This window comes from Oncorhynchus nerka, linkage group LG15, assembly GCF_034236695.1.
Source record: "Oncorhynchus nerka isolate Pitt River linkage group LG15, Oner_Uvic_2.0, whole genome shotgun sequence".
Lineage (NCBI taxonomy): Eukaryota > Metazoa > Chordata > Actinopteri > Salmoniformes > Salmonidae > Oncorhynchus > Oncorhynchus nerka.
The window spans coordinates 55,137,887-55,160,006 of record NC_088410.1 but is presented as its reverse complement, the minus strand read 5'-3'; the positions used below and the strand labels follow the sequence as shown (position 1 = coordinate 55,160,006).

At 43.0% G+C, this 22,120-nt stretch overlaps 2 protein-coding genes across 6 annotated transcripts in view; one reads left to right on the top strand and one right to left on the bottom strand.

Moving 5' to 3' along the window:
- cept1b (choline/ethanolamine phosphotransferase 1b) overlaps nt 1-5,832 on the bottom strand; it is a 21,899-nt gene extending 16,067 nt beyond the window's left edge. Inside the window, exons 1-2 of one of the 4 annotated variants that reach the window (XM_029682771.2) lie at nt 5,498-5,832; nt 5,046-5,144 (exon numbers count right to left, since the gene is read on the bottom strand). The gene's annotated coding sequence lies outside the window, so the exon portion shown is untranslated. Of the gene's footprint in view, nt 1-1,155; nt 1,554-5,045; nt 5,145-5,497 lie in introns of those variants that run through there. The other 3 variants (XM_029682775.2, XM_029682773.2, XM_029682772.2) reach the window with 3 other exon arrangements.
- stk38b (serine/threonine kinase 38b) lies at nt 3,958-22,120 on the top strand. 2 transcript variants are annotated; one of them, XM_029682769.2, is made up of 14 exons: nt 3,963-4,130; nt 6,021-6,157; nt 7,168-7,219; nt 7,286-7,408; nt 8,576-8,659; nt 10,886-11,009; nt 11,087-11,241; nt 14,475-14,577; nt 14,724-14,785; nt 16,373-16,490; nt 16,594-16,717; nt 19,183-19,278; nt 19,406-19,500; nt 19,726-22,120. In XM_029682769.2, exons 2-14 carry the CDS (start codon nt 6,027-6,029, stop codon nt 19,881-19,883), a joined length of 1,425 nt encoding a protein of 474 aa, XP_029538629.1. In that variant the 5' UTR covers nt 3,963-4,130; nt 6,021-6,026; the 3' UTR covers nt 19,884-22,120. The 2 variants fall into 2 exon arrangements, with proteins under 2 accessions (XP_029538628.1, XP_029538629.1); XM_029682768.2 differs by having other exon boundaries at nt 3,958-4,130; nt 7,168-7,408.

The window sequence follows — 22,120 nt, the reverse complement described above, 5'->3', positions numbered from 1 at the left end:
AAATTATCTTTGCATGCGTGATTCCCACCGTGAAGCATGGAGGAGGAGGTGTGATGGTGCTCTGCTGGTGACGCTGTCATGATTTACTTAGAATTCAAGTCACACTTAACCAGCATGGCTACCACAGCATTCTGCAGCGATACACCATCCCATCTGGTTTGCGCTTATTGGGACTATCATTTGTTTTCAACAGGACAATGACCCAACACACCTCCAGGCTGTGTAAGGGCTATTTGACCAAGAAGCAGAGTGATGGAGTGCTGCATCAGATGACCTGGACTCCACAATCACCTGACCTCAACCCAATTGAGATGGTTTGGGATGAGTTGAACCGCAGAGTGAAGGAAAAGCAGCCAACAAGTGCTCAGCATATGTGGGTACTCTTTCAAGACTGTTGGAAAAGCATTCCAGGTGAAGCTGGTTGAGAGAATGCCAATAGTGTGCAAAGCATGACTACTTTGAAGAATATCAAATATATTTGGATTTGTTTAACACTTTTTTGATGACTACATGATTCCATATGTGTTATTTCATAGATTAGATGTCTTATCTATTATTCTACAATGTAGAAAATAGTACAAAATAAAGAAAAACTCTTGAATGAGTAGGCGTCCAAACTTTTGACTGGTACAGTATATCAGTCAAAAAGTAATGCAAAGAAACTGAGTTTGATACTCACATCAATGAATTATAAAAGGGAAGATTGATGGGAATGAAGAGCAATCATATGCAATAAAACTGTGTTACAACTCTTAAACCAGTCTAGAAGCTGCTAGTGGTTTCTCTGCTGTCCCACTAAATGACAGGCACTTACAAAAAAAAAGTATATATATATATATATATATATATATATATATATATATATATATATGACTGGCAGGCAGTCTGTGGAACGGTGGCATCCCGGCTAAAACTGGCTAGCTAGCTAACTACAACACTAGCAAATGACAACATGACACAAAGCTATTTCACATGATTTCCCTCGGTTAATTTACAATGTAACTGTCAATGTTTCCCCAGCCAATCTCTAGAAATCCATCCGTTAATTTGCCACTGCTGTACAAAAAAAAAGCACCCTTCCCCCACCATCACAATGACAGCTAGCTGACGACAGTAGTTAGCAGCGGGCTAGCAGTTTGCCAAGGAGCCACTGACCTGGCGAGTAAACAGGACAGCAGGGTGTCGAGGCACTTCACCGTGCGTTGAATGACTTACCCGTTGGTAAGGATCGTAGCAGCAGTCTTACAGTTTACGGCGTATAAAGGGTGGGAAAGTCCTCAGCGAACGTTACGACAACCAGGATTCACAACCACTCCAATGTCCGAATGGGGTCCGTGCTATCCGGGATCCTTGGGAGGTCCCTACCCCATGAAGTTAAAATGGAAAGAGGGTTATGGTTAAGTGTGGGGATATCCCAAGGATTCCGGATAGCACTGACCGTCCCACTGGAAAGCTGATCCTAACATTAGCTAGTGATGGGTCGTTCTTTTTGAACGGATCTTTTTGGTCGGAACCCGAATCGCATCGGTGAAAACCAGAAAGCGACGTTTATTTGGCTCCCTGATTTACATACAGCTTCTACTGATTTTTTTTTTTTTTTTTTGCTCAAAACAACGATTACCTGCAGATATATTACAAAATAATTATACAAATGAGGGTGAATCCTCTTGCAGGATTCACTGCATGAACAATAAATAGTTAGTCATTTTTGCAGTGCATTAAAAAGAAACGTATTTTTTTCTTTTTTTACGGGTGATCTAATAATTTGTCCAGGTAAAAAAAGTATTAGTATGCTCTTCACGATCTGGCAGATATGGTACCCTACTTTGTGGCTTTGCATTGGAGATTTGCAATTTTTCCTTGGTTCAATATCGACTTTTAAGCATTTTGAACAAAGCCATTTGGGAGCAAACTGGAATGCTTGGGACGTCCCTATCCCCCATTGAAATTTAAATGTAAAATGGGTTAGGTAAGGGTTTGGTTAGCGTAGGGACGTCCCAAGGATTCCAGATAGCACTAGCCGGGACTGGCTAGCTGATGCTAAAATTAGCTGCTGTCAGAAAATGCAATCTGGGATCCTTGGGATCCCCATTTACGTTTCCATTTAAAATGGGTTAAGGTTAGGGTTTAGGATTATGGACGTCCCAAATGATCTCTGATAGCAATAACCGTCAGAAAAACACCGGTCACTTCCGTTGCAGTCGAGGACCCCAGCGCGAGGTGCGTTCAAGAGCATAAATTCAAACCTGTATTTTTGAACTTGTGTGAAAAGGCAGCATTTACAAATAATGTCAAAATTTAGTTCGAGATGGAATAGGGGCGTGTCTCATATATCTGCTGAGATATGTGCTTGATTTAACAGCTACTAATTTGCGTCCAAACAAAATTGTCTTTCAAGGTTGCTTAGCGCAGAAGTATAGGACATCGCTGCCACCTAGTGTACATCTACGTTAAAGTAACTATCCAGTGTTTCCAGATGTTTATGAGGTACGGTCTATAATTAATTACAATATGAGATAAATGGTTTTCCTTACCATTTTTTATTTGGTGTGGGTGTATTTTTATTTTTTGATCCCCTTTAGCCGACGCCAATGGAAACAGCTAGACTTACTGCGGTCCGACACAACGAAAAAGACATTACAGACAAAACACTTTACAATTGACACACATTTAAAAACATGTACATGTAGTGTGTGTGCATCTATCAGTTATACATACATGTCAGTACATACACGCAACAAGCAGGTCACATGGGGGGAGAGGCATTGTGCCGTGAGGTGTCGCTTTATTTTTTAAACCAGTTTTGCTGTTCACTTGCGCTATATGAGATGGAAGAGAGTTCCAGACACTCATGGCTCTGTATAATACTGTACGTTACCTTGAATTTGTTCTGTACCTGGGGGCTGTGATAAGACCCCTGGTAGCATGTCTGGTGGGGTAAGTGTGTGTGTCAGTCTTGTATGTAAGTTGTCTCAGCAAACCATTTGGAATTTCCCACACATTTAACGTTTCTTGTAGAAACGTGAAGTGACTCAACAATAATCAGGATAAGACACAACTAGAGCTTGCAGAACATGCTATATGGGGTGTGGTGTCAAAAAGCAGAGCATATGATAGTTTACGATCTAAGGTAACACCAAGTAATTTAGGTCTCGTTTTTACGTTTAGCAGACGCTCTTATCCGGAGCTGTAAATCACTCTGGATAAGAGTACATACATTTTCATACCTTTTCTTTCTCTCATACTGGTTCCCCATGGGAATTGAACTCACAACCCTAACTGGGCTACACAGGACTTGTCTCCTCAACTTGTTCAACAGCCACACCATTCATTACCAGATTCAGCTGAGGCCTGAAAATAATCGATCGTTAAAAAAATAATAATGTGAGTAGACCGCTGATTGGCCAGCTCACATCATCCTCAATTAGGTAATAGATACAAGTTTGAGGTGGGGCTTTTGAAGTGTTTTTTTCCCCCCTCAAAATTATGCTTTGGCCACAAATGTGAGCATAGGGTGAGTCAACAACATTATTTGGGTATGAGTTAACAGAATATTCACTTTTAAAAGTGAGATTTTCACTGGACAGTTACTTGAATGCAGGATTAAGTATGGATGGAACAGTGGCACACAATTCACCTGTGACCTACACTCATAAAACAAATGATCATATGTCGATAACAGATCTGTAGGTGAATGTCAAAGGGTGACAAATAGGCTATGAATATTAGACTATTTTTCGAGGGATTTTATGGGTTGCTTTTAACATAGAAGGGTATGAGGGGTGGAGGTGATAGTTGAAAGTAACCTAAATAATTCTGCCATGCCTCTTTGAATAATACTAAGGGTCAGGGCAGGCTATCATCATCACTAAGCCTGTCATCAATCATTATTATTATCATTCTGAACAACATAATCACCATCCCCATCATTACCTCGATCAAGCCTGAAACTGATCCTAGCAGCCCAAACGACCATGGCCCCGGTAAGAGGCCCGGGGTAATTTGGAGCTCTGCGGGGAGGGGCACTTCACTTCCCGTAATTCGAATGGATACCGACCGTGAACATCAGCAGACTCGGGCGAGGGGAGCAGATCCGACTTGAATTTTAACCGATTGACGCCATAACAGAGGTGAGACTGAGAGTAATATTTAATTTGACAATGACCACGGAGACGTTGTAGATGTGGAATAACAATTTATCTCGTGAACCTTCTAAAGGTAGTTGGGGTAAAAAGCGATCTCTCGCTTGGCAGATGTTGACGCTTTTCTGAACAAAGCACCAGTCAAAACGAGCCTACTAGTTTCTCGCTCAGCTACTTTAATATAACAATATGAGATCGTAACCTTTTATTAAAGAGTTCAGATTTAGATAGGCCACCTAATAGCATTTGGTAGATATGGGGATTTACTTTAGGAAGTTGAGAACGTAAATCCGCACGGGTAAAACAAAGGCTCCTCTCTCCAGCCTTGGTAGCTATTTTGAGTAGGCTAGTTTACACACAAAAAGTCCAACCAACCATACCATTAATGCAGGACGGTCAAACATTTCGCATGCCTGAGTGTGTTCCGTTTTATTGTAGGACTATCTGTAGGCTATTAAAAGTGTAACACCAGCATTTGATTATAGGTAGGTACTATAGGTAGGTACTGTAGTTTAGTTTTTTATTTAAAGGTCGATTGTAGCCTACAATTACCTCTAATTGTATCTAGATGCCAACACCTTATTCTCATTGCATCGGCTGTAGACTATTTCCTGGCCTTTATATACTTGTATAATAAAGGCGGCTATTTGGACACCCTTTCTCAAGGTAAAGATGGCAATTCTTTGGACAAACTAAATGTAGTTCAAAAACATTTTTTTTTAAATCATACTTTCTATTCAAATTTTATGAGTCTGAAGCTGACCTAGGCTAGTCTTCTGTCACACCTGAAGACAACTTGCTGTTTAGTTCACAATGTGTTAATAATATAAGCAGTGCAGACCGTCAGTGCAGACCACTGATAAGAGTAAACACAGTTAATTAAACAACTGTTTCTTTTTATACTTTTTTCCTTTATCGCTTTTGGAGCCTGGGAGATGTGAATGGCCTCTGTCTGTGTCGCTGCCTCCTTTCTCATTTCACGGAATTCGGTCTGCTCCACAACTGAGGAAAACAAACATTTTTCTATCTGATATTCGGTGCATATTCGGGTTTCTCTCTCCAATAGCTATTGAACCAAGCATGACATTCACATCTTTTTTTGTGTAAAAATAAAAATACATATTTCGGATTTTAATCATTAATAGCTCTTAAACGAATAAACAAAGCTTGTCATGACTATGAACATGAAGATTGAAGTCCTACATCTTATTTTGTACAAAAAAAAAAAAATTGTTCTCCATCCACCCAGATTCAGAATATACAGTTGTCATACTCATGGCATGCTTGGTTCCATAGTTATTGATGAGAGAAAAACCAAATATCCACACAATATCCAAAATAAAACACATTTTTACCTTGGTTGCTCCACATTCTCTGAGATACTGTTCTTCTGCTGTTTCTAAATAGGGATCATTTAATGTCCTCGGCCGAGCATTACAGACCACAAATCACCAGTCTAAGAAAAGTTATTGCCAGAGGAGTCTGTTTCATATAGTCTCTCTCCTCGCACAACTCAAGCTTTCATGTCTTTTTTGAGTGTTAGCTGATGGAAAGTATAAATCCCTAGTAGAGACTGTCTCATTGTCTCTGCCATGGCTGTCCAGAGCCTCTGGTGTTAACTTGAGGGGCTGTGTGTGGACTTGTGGCAGACAAACACCAGAGTGGAGAGGGCATGTGTGACTCATGCCGATTCAAAGCTGTGTTTGAAGTGAGAGTCTATGGCTATGTTTACAACAGGCATCTCTCGTAATGTGTCTGTTCTGATGCAATTGTATACACACACACACACACACACACACACACACACACTCTCTTGATAGTAGGGCATAGGATACTTTACACTGTGTGCTCCAATTTGTGTGTGTGTGGGGAGGGTAGGTAACCATGGCGACGAGGGGTCATTCCTCTTGCTCCTCGATGAGTAACCACACCAAGGAGAGAGTGACCATGGCTAAGGTGACCCTGGAGAACTTCTACAGTAACCTGATATCCCAGCATGAGGAAAGAGAGATGAGGTGCGTGCTATGGCATTGACACACACACACACACACACACGCACCATGCTCTCACATGCTGGAACTAGGAAGATCAGTGACATTGACAGGGTTCTGAAAAGCAAAGGTTGTTCCTCAAAACATGTCCGAAGCTGAGAAGGCAGCACAGTGCCACCAACAAGAGGAAGAGAGAGTAGAGGTGTTACACATCACTGACCTCAACTCGACCTCTCTCTCTGCTTAGAGCCTCACCCTGCCTGGGGGAGAAATGGGTGTAACCGCACCCTGCCAATGCGTGTAGGCAATACAATAAATGCAGTAGTAAAATAAGTCTGAACGATGTTTCAGTGTGTCTGTGAAATATGCTTTTCCCATGACTAGTGCTTTTCACAATGCATCTGGAAGTACTTTTAGTTTGATAATATCTTGATTTACCCACTGCTGACCATCAGCAGTCCTACCAGGGTCCTGGGAAATCTATATTCAGTTGTTGAATTAAAATGCAATCCCATTCAATCAAAACCTGAATCCAGAAATGCCAGGGATAAGGTTAAATTAAATAGTTTTATACCTTTAATACCTCTACAGGATCTGTGTACCCCCCGCGGGACGGTTGAGTGTCAGAAGCCGTTAGAGGCGTCTGAAAAATAAAGTTATGCACAAAGCAAGCACCCAGTCACAGCTCATCCTACCCACCAACGAGCCGTGCCAAAAGAGGAAGTCCACACAAGAATATTGTTCATGGTGTCACAGACCTGCTTAGAAAGGAGAATATACAATAATTATAGGGGCTGGTTTGGCTAAGCTCCCTCATTTTTTCAAGAAAAACATTTATGGTTTATTTCTCTTTGAGAACATATGAATGGGTCATTCCTTTTCTGTCACCATTCCTCCATAACTGCCCCAAATCAATTAAAGAACCGGTAGTGTAGTGCTCAGTATGGAGCTGCAGGCTGGGAGGGGACTTCCTGAATCAACATATTTGACCCTAACCTTTGATTCTTGACCCCCAACCCCTATCTTGTTGCTAGGCAACAGAAGCTGGAGAGGGTGATGGATGAGGAGGGACTGCCTGATGAGGAGGTGAGTGTAGTAACACACACACACACGCACACACACACAAACACTTACACACACCCTGTGTTGCAGAAGTGTATGCGGCGCTCCCAGCATGCACGTAAGGAGACAGAGTTCCTGAGGCTGAAGAGAACCCGGCTGGGATTGGAAGACTTTGAGTCCCTCAAGGTGATTGGTCGAGGAGCTTTTGGAGAGGTAAGCCTACATAGAGCTATTGCAGTCCTAATTAGGTTATTACTATGTAATTAGTTATCATTTCACAATATAATAGCTTTGCGAGGTAAAAAATGGGTTTGTCAATAAAGTGTAGCTGAGTTATGTTTGTTATCACGCTCTGGTGGATCCTCCCATTTTCTCTATCCCTGCTGTAAGTTATCTATCACTCAGCAGCAATAGAGGAGAGTGGGGTAAGTTGAGTCATTTTTTACATTCAGCTTCACTGATATCTGCATTTATTTCAAGATGTTGTGGATCCCTGGAAATAATAAGAATTCATGTAAACGTTACAGTTTTGATAAAATAGCTTGTCCAAAAAAAGTGGTCTCTTGGCACAATTTAACCTGGGTATGGGTTAATCACGATCACTTTTTGTCTTTTAATAATTTTAAGCATATTTTAACACAGGCTTAACACCTAACGAACACTTTTAACATAGTCCAGCTCATATCCTTGGGCTCCCGAGTGGCACAGCAGCCTAAGGCACTGCATCTCAGTGCAAGAGGTGTCACTACAGTCCCTGGTTTGATTCCAGGCTGTTTCACATCCGTCCGTGATTGGGAGTCCCATAGGGCGGCACACAATTGGTCCGGGTTTGGCCGGGGTAGGCCGTCATTGCAAATAAAAATTTGTTCTCAACTGACTTGCCTAGTTAAATAAAAACTTATCTTTTTTAAATATCCCAGCGATAATGCCTTGCATTACTCCTGGGAAGAAAACACTTACATTTGCTCAACTTGACATTGGCTTAATGATTGGTTCACTTTACCCCTTGGCCATTGGCTCAACGATTGGTTAACTTTACCCCATAGCCATTGGCTCAACTTAACATTTTGACTATGTTAGCACACAAAGCTACAAGGACATACTTTCATGATAGGTTTAGGACCTCCTATTGCAGCTTATAAAACAATGACCTCTTCCTAAATATTTGGTCAAATTATACATTTTGTATAGTTTATAATTATCCCACAAACAAGGGTGGCTCAATTTACCCCACTCTCACCTACAGTCCTGTGTTTTTCAGTCTGAACTGCCTAATCCACTGATTTCAGAAAATAATTTGATGGCGATGATGTAAATCCCTTCCCATTTGCCATGACCTCATGAACTCATGTTGGATCACCTTTGCCCTCTGATCAACAGGTGCGTCTGGTCCAGAAGAAGGACACAGGTCATGTCTATGCCATGAAGATCCTGCGCAAGGCTGACATGCTGGAGAAGGAACAGGTGTGTGTTTCTCTTTTTCTCTGTCTCTCTCTCTCTCTCTCTCTCTGGGCTCTATTTTAACAAACCTAACACAATGGTAAATCATAGCGCTGACGGTAGCGCAATAGGTTCGGGGCGTCAGAAATATTTGAGTTATTTGACAACTGGAATTATGGGTGCAGTAGCTGGCGGTGGCACGAAAAGACTGGGTTTTGATTACTAAACAAGTTGAAGGTGTGTCCAGGCTTGACCCCTCATTGCTCAATCAGAACGTGCTCCATGGCTAAATATGGATTTCTTCATGTTGTGTACGGTCTTTTACGTATTGCGTTGTCATCAACTCTAATTCAAAAGTGAGTCCATTATAGCTCAGTTTGTTAAAAAGCCTCCAGAAACAGCATAAGAAAAAAAAGTATGTAGGCCTATCCCATCTTTGCTAAATACGTTGAACATGTTTGCAGTCCACATTGTAAGAAGCCTTATTGCATGACTTCAATATGGAAATACATAGCATTCACACTGATATAGGGGCTACGCCTACTGTAAATTGAATTATGTCTGCCTTGTCTGTGCCATGGACCTGCCAAATGATGTCAATAAGCAAGATTAAATTCCGAAAGAGAGTGAATCATTCTGATCAAATTCTTATCAAAAGGAAAAAACAACTTGTTTTAAATAGGCTGTCTAAATACTGTTACAGGCACCATAATTGCTCTCTTTGGGCGTATAATATTAAGGTAGACATTGTTTAAAACAAGTTGTTGCTTTTACTCACATCCAAAATAAGAACGTGAGCAGGCAAAAAAAAGGTATGTTTTTCTGCTCCCAAACTTGATCTTTTAATAAAGCTTTGGCAATTTAAGATTTATTTCAAAGCAGTCTCACGAGCCAAACCCTTTATTGATAGGCTGCTATTTGGCCAATGCATTGGGAGTGGAGGGTGGGGGGCATGCTTGGTTTTTCTTAAAAATGAAATGGAAAAACAAGCAATCTGTTTTTAAAAACAACAACAATATTTCTAAATAGGATGGGGTCAGAAGCGTGATTTCATAAATCACATCTCGCGTCAATGTCTTAACATGACATTTGCACGTCTATTTAAAATACTAGGGTCCTGTCAATTGTTTCGTTGCCTACTGAGAGTGACTCCAAAATGTTTCAAGTCACTCTCAGTAGACCATTTAAAACCCCTTCATTCGTAGGCTACTTAGCTAATGCATGGCCAGGATAAAAAATATGCACCTATACGAAGCTGCTAAACAAGACTATGCTTGGTTTTTAATCAAATTAAACGAAGTGGGAGGGGAACAAATAGTTTTTAAAATGTTTCTAAATACATGATTCTAAGGCCCAAAAGACACATCTCTCTTTCCGTTGGCACTGTGAGCCATTGCTGCATAGGCTGCGCTTCCACACTCAGATTCCATGCCGTTATCAACTGTGTTACCGTTAAAACCTGCTTTTGGTGGGTTAACTTCCCTTTAGCACTGCATGAAATTGTCACTATGCGCTTGTTTTTAAGGACATACCTCAAATATTGCCACTCCTCCCACCTCAGCGCAAGCGAGCTGATGTAAATGGCTGAACCTGGTGTAATGCCAGTCCGTTTTTACAATGATGAAATTGCAAACTATTGTGTGTTCGACACTTGAGTCTCCTTAGCGCCTGCTGATAATAGAGCCCTGTGTCCCTTTTATTCGCTCAGCTCAGACATGTACTGTATCTAAGGACATGTACTGTATCTAAGGACATGTACTGTATCTAAGGCCACATGATTACTTCACATTCTTCCTCTTTAAGCCTTGTGTCGTGTTGAAACATATTCCTTATTTTCCCAACGTATTATGGATATTTAACTTTGTTTATGTAGCAACAGCAATGGCTATTTCTGAATGTACCCCCTCTCCTCCACTGCCCTCTCCAAATCTGTGAATATCAAAGGTCTTGGTGCTAGAGGATGGGACTGGACCTGTAGGCTTATTGATGTATACATTCTATGTGTTGTGTTTCGATGTTAGGTGGGTTAGCATTAGTGTAGAGAAAATGTGTGTGTGTGTGTTCATTCTTTGTGATCTATGTGTTATATTTCTATGTTAGGTGGGTTAGCATCAGTGTTGAGAGATTGGGTGTGTGTGTGTTCCTTCTATGTGTTGTGTTTCGATGTTGGGTGGGTTGGCGTTAGTGTAGAGAGAATGTCTGTGTGTTCATTTTATGTGATCTACAGTATGTGTTGTTTTTCTATGTTAGGTGGGCCATATCCGGGCTGAAAGGGACATCCTGGTGCAGGCAGACAGTCTGTGGGTGGTCAAGATGTTCTACAGCTTCCAGGACAAGATGAACCTCTACCTACTCATGGAGTTCCTACCTGGAGGTGTGTGTGTGAAGTGTGCACGTGCATGTTTGCAATTGTGTGTGCGACGCTGATGCTCTTTGTGGCACTCCCTGCAGGTGACATGATGACGTTGCTGATGAAGAAGGATACTCTGTCAGAGGAGGAGACTCAGTTCTATGTGGCTGAGACGGTCCTGGCCATAGACTCGATACACCAGATGGGCTTCATACACAGAGACATCAAACCTGACAATGTACTGCTGGACTCCAAGGTACATATACACAGAACATGCTATGTAATACATACATGCAAGCAAACACACACACACACACTCTGTAGCGTACGCGCTTGGAGTCAGAAAGCAGGTGCAGAAGGTACGTTTAATGGTAAGAGACGGCAGATCAACAAAACATGAGAAGCGTACTGAACGAGAACAGAACCAATACTGCCTAATGACTGAGGCTACTGAGGACTAAATCAAGGGAGAGTATTCAAGGTGATGATGAGGTCCAGGTGTGCGCAATGATGGTGCCAGGACCTGTGGTTAGTAGACCGGCGACGTAGAGCGCCGGAGAGCGGCAGCTGGAGTAGGCGTGACACTCGATCTGGCTTGGGGTCCACGGGGCCCGGGCTGGCTGATATCCCAGGACGCACTGGAAGGCAGTCAGCCCGGTGGAGGAGTGACGAAGTGAGTTCTGTGCGTACTCCGCCCTGGGAAGGAACCGGGCCTACTCCCCCTGCCGGTCCTAAGGAACCTCCCCAGCTTCTGGTTAGTCCTTTCCACCTGCCCGCTGGACTGAGGTACGTGGATGTGAGGCTGGCCGTGTCCCCCAGCTTCTCCGTGAAGGCTCTCCATACTCACGATGTGAATTTGGGGCCATGGTCGGAGACAATGTCCACCCGGAAGGCCTTAGGGCCAGAACATCTGCTGGAACAGTGCCTCAGAAACCTGGAGAGCGGCAGGGAGACCAAAGAGAGGGATAAAATGGCAGGATTTAGAGAATTTGTCCACAAGAACCGTAATAGTGGTGAAACCATCAGACGGGGGGAGATCAGTGACAATGTCTATGGACAGATGGGTCTAAGGCTGCTGAGGCACGGGAAGGGGAAGGAGTTTCCCTGCTGGAGCATGCCAGGGAGATTTAGTTTGGGCACATACGGAGCAGGAGTTGACAGAGTGGGCAACGTCCTGCGCCAAGGTGGACCACCAGTACTTAGCGGAGATGGATTGAATGGTGCAGGTGATACCTGGGTGTCCAGCAGCGAGGGATGTGACACCCGTGGGAACGTAGATGCGCTCAGGGGGGCAGGTAACAGGTGCAGGTTTCCTCTCCAGAGCCTGGTGGACGTGGAACCACAGGGTAAGGGAAAGAAGGGCTTCCGGCATCCTGGTGCCGAGGCTGTGATTCTCATCCTTCGACCAGGATAAAGTGGGGTTATGACGTTGGAGCCACGGCAGGCCGAGGATGACTTTCTGTACGGGTGTAGTGATGATGAGGAAGGCTTTCTTGGTGCATGGCTCCCACGGTGAGGTTGAGTGGTGCTGTGATGTGCGTGATAGTGCCGGATCCCAATGGTCTGCTTGGACAGGAAAAGGAGAGGAGAGCGGGTATGAGGTGATGTTAAGGGAGGAGGCGAGGGCCTGGTCGATGAAATTCCCCGCGGCACCGGAGTCCACTAGAGTTGTAGAGACCACACCTGAGGGACAGCCGCCCCTCTGCCCTAGTGGACCCCGGGTTGGGACGCACCGGACAACACTGAAGCTGGTACCTCTCCTGGCCGCAATAGGAACACGACGTCCCTCTGCCAAGGACAGACGTTTGGCCCCTACCTCCATGGGTTCAGGCACTGCCTCAGAACGGCCAAAGGAGGAGGGCGAGGGGTGAGGAAGGTTCCGGCACTCCCAAAGAAAGTTGCTGTAGTAACCTGGTATATTTATGTTAAGTATTATGTTTACCAATAGATGTCAGTATTGACTCAATACGTGATTCGCTTTAATTATCCGTAACCGTTTAGTCTGCCATAAAACCGTGCTCGGAAACGCCTCAGGAAGCTTACGCCAGGTGCATTCCGGTAATGTTATTCTAAGTAACAATTAAATAATAAAACGTACTCATGTGTCCGGTGTCATCAATCTAAGAAGCATCCCAAGATACTACAGTTGTCCAGACAGATGGCCATCGCGATGAGTGCGTCCAAAGAAAGGTTGTCGTCCGGGCACGCCAGCTCCGTCTGAACCGCCTCGCGCAGACCTCTACGGAATAGGGTGCAGAGCACCAGTTCATTCCATCCACCGGAGGCTGCCACGGTCCGGAAGGTGAGGGCGTACTCCGCAATGGTCTGGGCATCCTGCCGGATTTGGAATAGTCGCTCACCTCCTTCTCTGCCCTCCGGTGGATGGTCGAAGACCGCCCTTAACAGAGCCATGAACCTCTCATATGAACCCATGAATACAAACAGGTTGAAATCTGGTTGAAATAACGTCATTAAAACGGTTTGAAATCTGGTTGAAATTACGTCATTAAAACAGGTTGAAATCTGGTTAAAATAACGTCTTTACTTTTTTTTTTGCTTTTTTACGACCAAATCTCTAAATGTCATGTTTTAGTAGGGTCCAGACACTTTTTTTGCGATTTCACTTGTTTTTGAGAAATTTACCGCAACCAGTGCTTCACTTCTTCGTCCTCGTTGTGCTGTACGGGAGGCTCCGAAAAATATGAACAAATTCTCCAAAAACATACAAATACGTTCTTTTAGAAACTGAACATCTCTCAGTATAGTGATGCAGGTCTTTAGATGTTGTACACAAAATTTTGTCTTTCAGAACCTTATCTGGAACGTTATATTTCAATTAGTTGCAACTTGAGTGATACCGCTCCGTTCATTCTATCAGCAAGTTACAAGGAGAATGGAACAGCTGGATAAAGGAAACAGCTTGAGTCGCACAAAATGCAATGTAACATTGCGGATAAAGTTCAGAATGACAATTTTATGTGTACAACGTCTACAAAACTGCGCCACCCTATTTTTGCGTTTCTAAAACAATGTATTTGGTTGTTTTTGGAGCACTTGTTCATGTGTTTTCAGAGCCCCTTGTACTGCACAACGAGGATAAGGAAGTGAATCGCTGGTTAGGGTAGGTTTCTCAAAAACAAGTGAAATCTAAAAAATTTTTAAAAAGTGCTCTGGACCCTTCTATAACATGCCATTTACATTTAGATGTTTTGATTCGGTTATAAAAAAGCAAGCAGGTTGAAATCTATTTGAAATGACATCAACACACACACACACACACACACACACACAGGAGGATTACATCAGCATTAGAATGTGGTGATCTACCTGAGTGTCGAGTCTGAAATTATAAATCCACAACACAGTTTCAAAGTCACCACAGGAAGTGTGATTTCAGAACACTCTGATGTTGTCATGCGTTATTACTGAAACATCCCCAGGAAGTGGTGTAACACAAATAACCGTGTGTGTGTGTGTGTGTGTGTTCAGGGCCATGTGAAGCTATCAGACTTCGGCTTGTGTACAGGGTTGAAGAAGGCCCATCGGACAGAGTTCTACAGGAACCTCAACCACAGCGTTTCCAACGACTTCAGTGAGTACAACAATAAAGCTATACTCAATGAATTTAAGTAGATACAATTAGAAAGCTAATACAACTATATATATGTCATGGATCTTCCTCCTGGGTGCGTAGCTGTAACTGAGTTGTGCCTAAGACCAATCATTTCTTCTCCACAGCATCTCAGTACATGAACTCCAAGAGGAAAGCAGAGACCTGGAAGAGGAACAGACGACAGCTGGTGAGTGTCATGGAGCTCTGGCTACCTTTAGTCACTACTCCACTGGAGGATCGGTCTTAAGCCCAAACTTCCTCATAAACGCAGCAAAGGCGACTGTAGTTAATTAGGGTATAAGACGGTTTACCAATGGCCTCTGCTTTTGAAATGTGTTGGTTATCCGTGTTCATTCACTCCTAGGAAAAAGTGTTCTCTCCTGTAAAGAGTAAAGCATCTCCAAATCCACATTTTCTCTTCGTGCGAGAGAGCCTGTCGTTCTGTATAGACCCGATTTCTCTAGATGAAATGAAGAAGGCCAGTGTAGTAGCAGAGATACAGTACACATCTGGTGTGCAGATGGTTGGATTTCTGTCCCTTTTTATGGGCTGACATTTACAGCACGGTTACAGTTACGTCAGCTTGGTTTCCACAGCGAATGTACTGTGTGGCATGGTAAGAGAAAAAGGCTAGGGTTGACTGCATTTTAATTAGGTCAATTCAGAACATTACTTGAAATGGTTATTCATTTCAGGGACTAGAGGTTGTTTTACTGACTGGGCTGTGTCTAAAGCAGGGCGTACCTCTTACCCTGTCAACTCCTGTCAAAAATGCCCTCTGAGCGGTGGCGAATCGCATCTCTGCATGTCTGGCAGACATATCAGTGTGGATGACGGATCACCACCTCAAGCTGAACCTCGGCAAGACGGAGCTGCTCTTCCTCCCGGGGAAGGACTGCCCGTTCCATGATCTCGCCATCACGGTTGACAACTCCATTGTGTCCTCCTCCCAGAGCGCTAAGAACCTTGGCGTGATCCTGGACAACACCCTGTCGTTCTCAACTAACATCAAGGCGGTGGCCCGTTCCTGTAGGTTCATGCTCTACAACATCCGCAGAGTACGACCCTGCCTCACACAGGAAGCCGTGCAGGTCCTAATCCAGGCACTTGTCATCTCCCGTCTGGATTACTGCAACTCGCTGTTGGCTGGGCTCCCTGCCTGTGCCATTAAACCCCTACAACTCATCCAGAACGCCGCAGCCCGTCTGGTGTTCAACCTTCCCAAGTTCTCTCACGTCACCCCTGCTCCTCCGCTCTCTCCACTGGCTTCCAGTTGAAGCTCGCATCCGCTACAAGACCATGGTGCTTGCCTACGGAGCTGTGAGGGGAACGGCACCTCAGTACCTCCAGGCTCTGATCAGGCCCTACACCCAAACAAGGGCACTGCGTTCATCCACCTCTGGCCTGCTCGCCTCCCTACCACTGAGGAAGTACAGTTCCCGCTCAGCCCAGTCAAAACTGTTCGCTGCTCTGGCCCCCCAATGGTGGAACAAACTCCCTCACGACGCCAGGACAGCGGAGTCAATCACCACCTTCCGGAGACACCTGAAACCCCACCTCTTTAAGGAATACCTAGGATAGGATAAAGTAATCCCTCTCACCCCCCCTTAAAAGATTTAGATGCACTACTGTTCCACTGGATGTCATAAGGTGAATGCACCAATTTGTAAGTCGCTCTGGATAAGAGCGTCTGCTAAATGACTTAAATGTAAATGTAACTCTCCTCTCCCTCTCTCCTTTCCTCTCTCTCTCCTTTCCTATCTCCCTCTCTCAGGCTTTCTCCACTGTGGGAACTCCAGACTACATCGCCCCGGAAGTGTTCATGCAGACCGGATACAACAAGCTCTGTGATTGGTGGAGCCTGGGGGTCATCATGTACGAGATGCTGATTGGTAAGAGTGATCGTTTGATTGATTGGAACACAGGCACTAACTTGCAAGAAGTAAGTTAGGATTGAATTAGGATTGCTGTCTAAGTTTCTTTGTTTCTCTCCAGGCTACCCCCCGTTCTGTTCGGAGACACCCCAGGAGACATATAAGAAGGTGATGAACTGGAAGGAGACTCTGGTTTTCCCTCCGGAAGTCCCCATCTCAGAGAGGGCCAAGGAACTCATCCTCAGGTGAGCACGAGTACACTCTTGGAAAAAAATGGTTCCAAATGGTTCTTTGCAGAGGGATGGAGTTCTACCAATAACCATTTTCATTTGAAGAATCCTTTTTGGAAGATGAGGGTTCTTTGTAAGGCAAAGGGTTCAAACTGGAATCTTTCTCATCCTAAGAACCGTTTTTGGAAGGAAGGGTTCTTTGGATGGCAATAAGGATTCTTTGAAAGACAAGAAGGGTTCTACATAGAACCCGTGTGAATCTAAATAAGCTTTTTTTATTGTATTTTTTAAAATTTTAAATAGTACCTGAGCATTCCTGTTTATCTCTGTGTTTAAAGTTGAACCCTCTTGAGCTTAAAAGGATAGGTGTAAGAATGGTTTAAACTGTACCTTAACTACCGTTCAAAAGTTTGGGGCCACTTAGGAATCTCCTTGTTTTTGATGAAAACATACATGAAATGAGTTGCAAAATGAATAGGAAATATAGTCAAGATGTTGACAAGGTTATAAATAATGATTTTTAATTGAAATAGTAATTGAGTCCTTCAAACTTTGCTTTCGTCAAAGAATCCTCCATTTACAGCAATTACAGCCTTGCAGACCTTTGGCATTCTAGTTGTGAATTTGTTGAGGTAATCTGAAGAGATTTCACCCCATGCTTCCTGAAGCACCTCCCACAAGTTGGATTGGCTTGCTGGGCACTTCTTACTTACCATATAGTCAAGCTGCTCCCACAACAGCTCAATAGGGTTGAGATCCGGTGACTGTGCTGGCCACTCCATTACAGACAGCTGACTGCTTCTTCCCTAAATAGTTCTTGCATAGTTTGGAGCTGTGCTTTGGGTCATTGTCCTGTTGTAGGAGAAAATTGTCTCCAATTAAGCGTCGTCCACAGGGTATGGCATGGCGTTGCAAAATGGTGTGATAGCCTTCCTTCTCCAAGATCCCCTTTACCTTGTACAAATATCCCACTTTACCACCACCAAAGCACCCCCAGATCATCACGTTGCCTCCACCATGCTTGACAGATGGCGTCAAGCATTCTTCCAGCATATTTTTTAAAATTCTGCGTCTCATGAATGTTCTTCTTTGGGATCCGAACACCTCAAACGAACATTTGTCTTTTGTTTTTATTGGCCAGTCTGAGATATGGCTTTTTCTTTGCTACTCTGCCTTTAAGGCCAGCATCCCAGAGTCGCCTCCTCACTGTTGACGTTGAGACTGGTGTTTTGCGAGTACTATTTAATGAAGCTGCCAGTTGAGGACTTGTGATGTGTCTGTTTCTCAAACTAGACACTCTAATGTACTTGTCCTCTTGCTCAGTTGTGCACGGGGGCCTCCCACTCCTCTTTATATTCTGGTTAGAGCCAGTTTGTGCTGTTCTCTGAAGGGAGTAGTACACAGTGTACGAGATCTTCAGTTTCTTGGCAATTTCTCGCATTCAATAGCCTTCATTTCTCAGAACAAGAATAGACTGACAAGATTCAGAAGAATGTTCTTTGTTTCTGGCCATTTTGAGCCTGTAATCAAACCAACAAATGTTGATGCTCCAGATACTCAACTAGTCTAAAGAAGGCCAGTTTTATTGCTTCTTTAATCAGAACAACAGTTTTCAGCTGTGCTAACATAATTGCAAAAGGGTTTCCTAATGATCTATTAGCCTTTTTAAAATGAGAAACTTGGATTAGCTAACACAACATGCCATTGGAACACAGGGGTGATGGTTGCAGATAATGGGCCTCTGTACGCCTACGTAGATATTCCATAAAACATCTGCCATTTCCAGCTTCAATAGTCATTTACAACATTAACAATGTCTACACGGTATTTCTGATGAATTTGATGTAATTTTAATGAACAAAATAGTAGCTTTTCTTTCAAAAACAAGGACATTTCTATGTGACCCCAAAGTTTTGAATGGTAGTGTGTATGGGAATATTCGTACAGCAAATTGGCCTGTGTTACCTAGTGTTGATCTTTCAGTGTAACATTTCTAAGGTTGATTCAGGAGTTAAATTAACTCTATAAAGAGCCAAATTAACACTCAGGGGTTTATTAAACGGACCCAATTGTTGGCGTTAATAACCAAAGGCGAATGTGTGATTGTGTCATTTGTACTCTGTGTAGAGTAAAACACTCAAATCCACACCCATCGTTAACATATTTCCTAGCATGCTCTATAGCAGGTTGTTGTCTCCTATGGGGACAAACCGAAAGACCCTATATGGTTCTACTTAACACCTTTTTTTCTAAGAGTGCACTACATATAACATGGTCAAAAAGAGAGAGAGATGGATAAACAGTCCATAGAGGCCATTGTACAGTATGTTATTCTTGATAAGAATGACCGTCAACTAAATGGTTCAATTGTAAAACATGAATGTCATCTCGAGCAAAATACTGTATCTCTGGCAGGTACACTTCTATGTCCCTTTATGTGGTTGTTCTCAGGATCAACATTTTGGTTTATTCCTACTTAGGTTCTGCTGTGAGGGAGATCATCGGATCGGGGCGACAGGGGTGGAGGAGATCAAGAGAAACCCATTCTTTGAGGGAGTCGATTACGACCACATCAGGTACACAGGGACTTCTTTCCAGGAACAGTTTATAGGCAAAACAATTTTATTTTATTTTTTTAATACCTCGGCGTTCCAAGAAGTCCAGGTCTTACTACAGTCTTACTGTGTTTGTCGCCCAACCCAGGGAGAGACCTGCAGCGATTCCCGTGGAGATCAAAAGCATAGACGATACGTCAAATTTCGACGAGTTCCCCGAGTCGGACATCCTCTCACCCACAGGTGAGAGAAAGACAAGAGTTTCGGCAGAAACTATTTTCCTGTGTCTTTCAAAGTGTGTGTGTTATTCTTGACTTGTGTGTGTGTGTGTGTGTGTGTGGTTGTACAGTATACCTTGTGGCTATCAACTCTAAATATCTCCCTTTCACCTTGTCTATTTCCGCTCCCACATTCCTCTCCCTCTTTTGTCACTCTCCTTTCTCTCCCCCTTTCTCTCTCTCCCCCCAGCTGCAGCAGCACCCACCAAGTCTCCAGCAGCAGCAGCAGCAGCGGAGGCTGACTATAAAAATAAGGACTGGGTCTTCATCAACTACACCTACAAGCGATTCGAGGGCCTGACAGCCAGGGGAGCCATCCCTTCCTATATGAAGGGAAGCAAGAGATGAACTCTGACCCTATAACCTGTGCTGCAGTGACCCACTGATTCCCATATCCCCCGCAGCACCCAGATACCTTCACACAACGGTTCAGTTTCATTATACAAATATGTTTTTTATTTTTTTTTTTTTTTTACAAAATTCAACTGTTAAGTGTTCTATTTCCTGCAGGCCTTCTGAACCAGGATTCTGAGAAATCTGGTTGAACCAACCCTAACCAGTTCATTATACCCTGTGGATACATGGTTGTAACCACAGTTTGGTCTTATGCTTATGTGACTTGGGGCCCAGTAACCGGGTTTCCAGGATGTGAAAACCACCATTATTCTTTCACTATCAATGCATGTTTGGATGAATTATCTCAGTAAATTTTTTACAGCGTGTAACAATTACTCATCTCAAACATGCTTTCTCGCTGTGTAGGAAGAATGTCCATTTTTATCTTCGAAAGCAGGATAGCAGTTTTGATTGAATAGGGCCCAATGTCTCAGAGCTGAAGCCTGGCTCTAACTTTCCCACCAGCACTGAACTCTGATGTACAGCCTTATAGCTGTCCCCTTGTGTCCCTCCAGAACCTTCTCCCCACTCCTCTCCTCGACCTGTCATATGGTTAATAGGAAAACGTCTCTACTGTTCTCTAGGAAGCTGACAGGTTCACAGCAGTCTGTCTCACTACCCCTGTGATGTCATTAGATTAGATCACCGCTTGCCTTGGAGAGAGTTCTAACAATGCTATTTTTAGCATTCTATTTCTGTGATTCCTGTGATGTCATCAGCCAGAGTGAGTGAGAATGTTCAACAAAGGACGGAAAATTCCATGGTAGTCTAGCTTACTCCTCAATAAGGGGTTTATTGAGGAAGCACTTCTCCTTCACTGCCTTTGTTGGTTGTCTCAACTTTTAATGTGCCCTGTTATTTCTTTTGTCATTTTGTAATGTATCATTTTCATAATACAGACGTTTTCGAAAAGGTTCATTCAGATGCTGTGTTGGATTGAAGTAGTACTAGTCTTCAGGGATATAACTAATGCTGGTTGTGAGTGTATGTTGAACTGTCTGAATGACACTACCTTGAGACATCATGTCCATTTTATATGCCTTACCCAAAGAATTCCAAGAGCTGTACATTAGTTTGAAATTGGAATCCCCCTTTTTGTTTCATGTTAAATTGTTTGTATGCAGGATGGAAAGCTCTAGACCTTTGCTCACCCGACAGTGCTTGATTTTTTTTTTCTTTTTTACAGCTGCTCTTTCTAAAGCTGGTATTTAATGAAAGGCTTCCCATGTTACGTTTTTTTTTTTTTCCATATAGTAATTTTAACTCACAAAGGAACCACTGTTTTATGCACAATGCTGGGGATTTATGGATTTCACGTACATTTAAAACTTCAGCAAATATGAAATATAGAGCTTGAACTTTCACATATATCTGTGTTTAAACACTTTCAGCACTGTTAGTGTGTGTATTATGTAAAAAAAGGAAAACAAACTTGGCCTCACTTTACACCTTACATGAGTAACTACAGGATACTTTTTACTAGATGAACTACTGCAGTCAGGTAGTAGTAGGCCTAACACTAACCATTTGTTCTCGCTCTTTTATTTTTCAAGAGACTAAAATGGTATGTGCTATGTAACTACTTGCACTTAAATGTAATTACATAGATTAATCCCACATAGTAACCCAGTAGTAATACCTGTGTAAAGTGATACAACATTATTTTTTTTCTCCCCCAGGTAGACGACTGAATGACGTTGACGGTTAGTTCTCCTCTCGTTCTGATTTTCACTCGAGTGCTTTAAGGTCTTTGTACCCGCTGGAGAAGTAAACTGAGCAGCTGCTTAGCATGATAGATTCTTACTAGTGTAATGCTGTTTGAAAAGGTGCACATGCCAAATAGGCGGTACAATAATTCCCATTAAGTCTGCTTATGTTTTTTAATATAGCCTATATTTTGTATCAATGCTCACACCAAGCTGTTCCTTTTGAACAAGGAAAAATATTGATATGCAAATGAGTACATGTATAAACCGCAGTCCTTTCTCTGCTGGGTGACACATATACTATGTATAGATCTGTGTGTGTGTGTCCATGTGTGTATATCTTATTGAATCCTTCTGTATGAGGTTTGAATGTTTTCAGCTCAACTATATTTCTCAGCAAAGGAGAACACATGTTCACTATGAGAAAAAAAAGCTTTAAATGCTGAGAATTATTTCATCTTTCAATAAAACATTTGTACAATT

Excerpts from the sequence above, each read along its gene's own strand:
- stk38b (XM_029682768.2), top strand. The coding sequence starts at position 6,027 with ATGGCGACGAGGGGTCATTCCTCTTGCTCCTCGATGAGTAACCACACC. Across the intron at positions 6,158-7,167 it reads CATGAGGAAAGAGAGATGAG|GCAACAGAAGCTGGAGAGGG; the intron begins GTGCGTGCTATG and ends TCTTGTTGCTAG. Across the intron at positions 14,578-14,723 it reads CAGCGTTTCCAACGACTTCA|CATCTCAGTACATGAACTCC; the intron begins GTGAGTACAACA and ends TCTTCTCCACAG.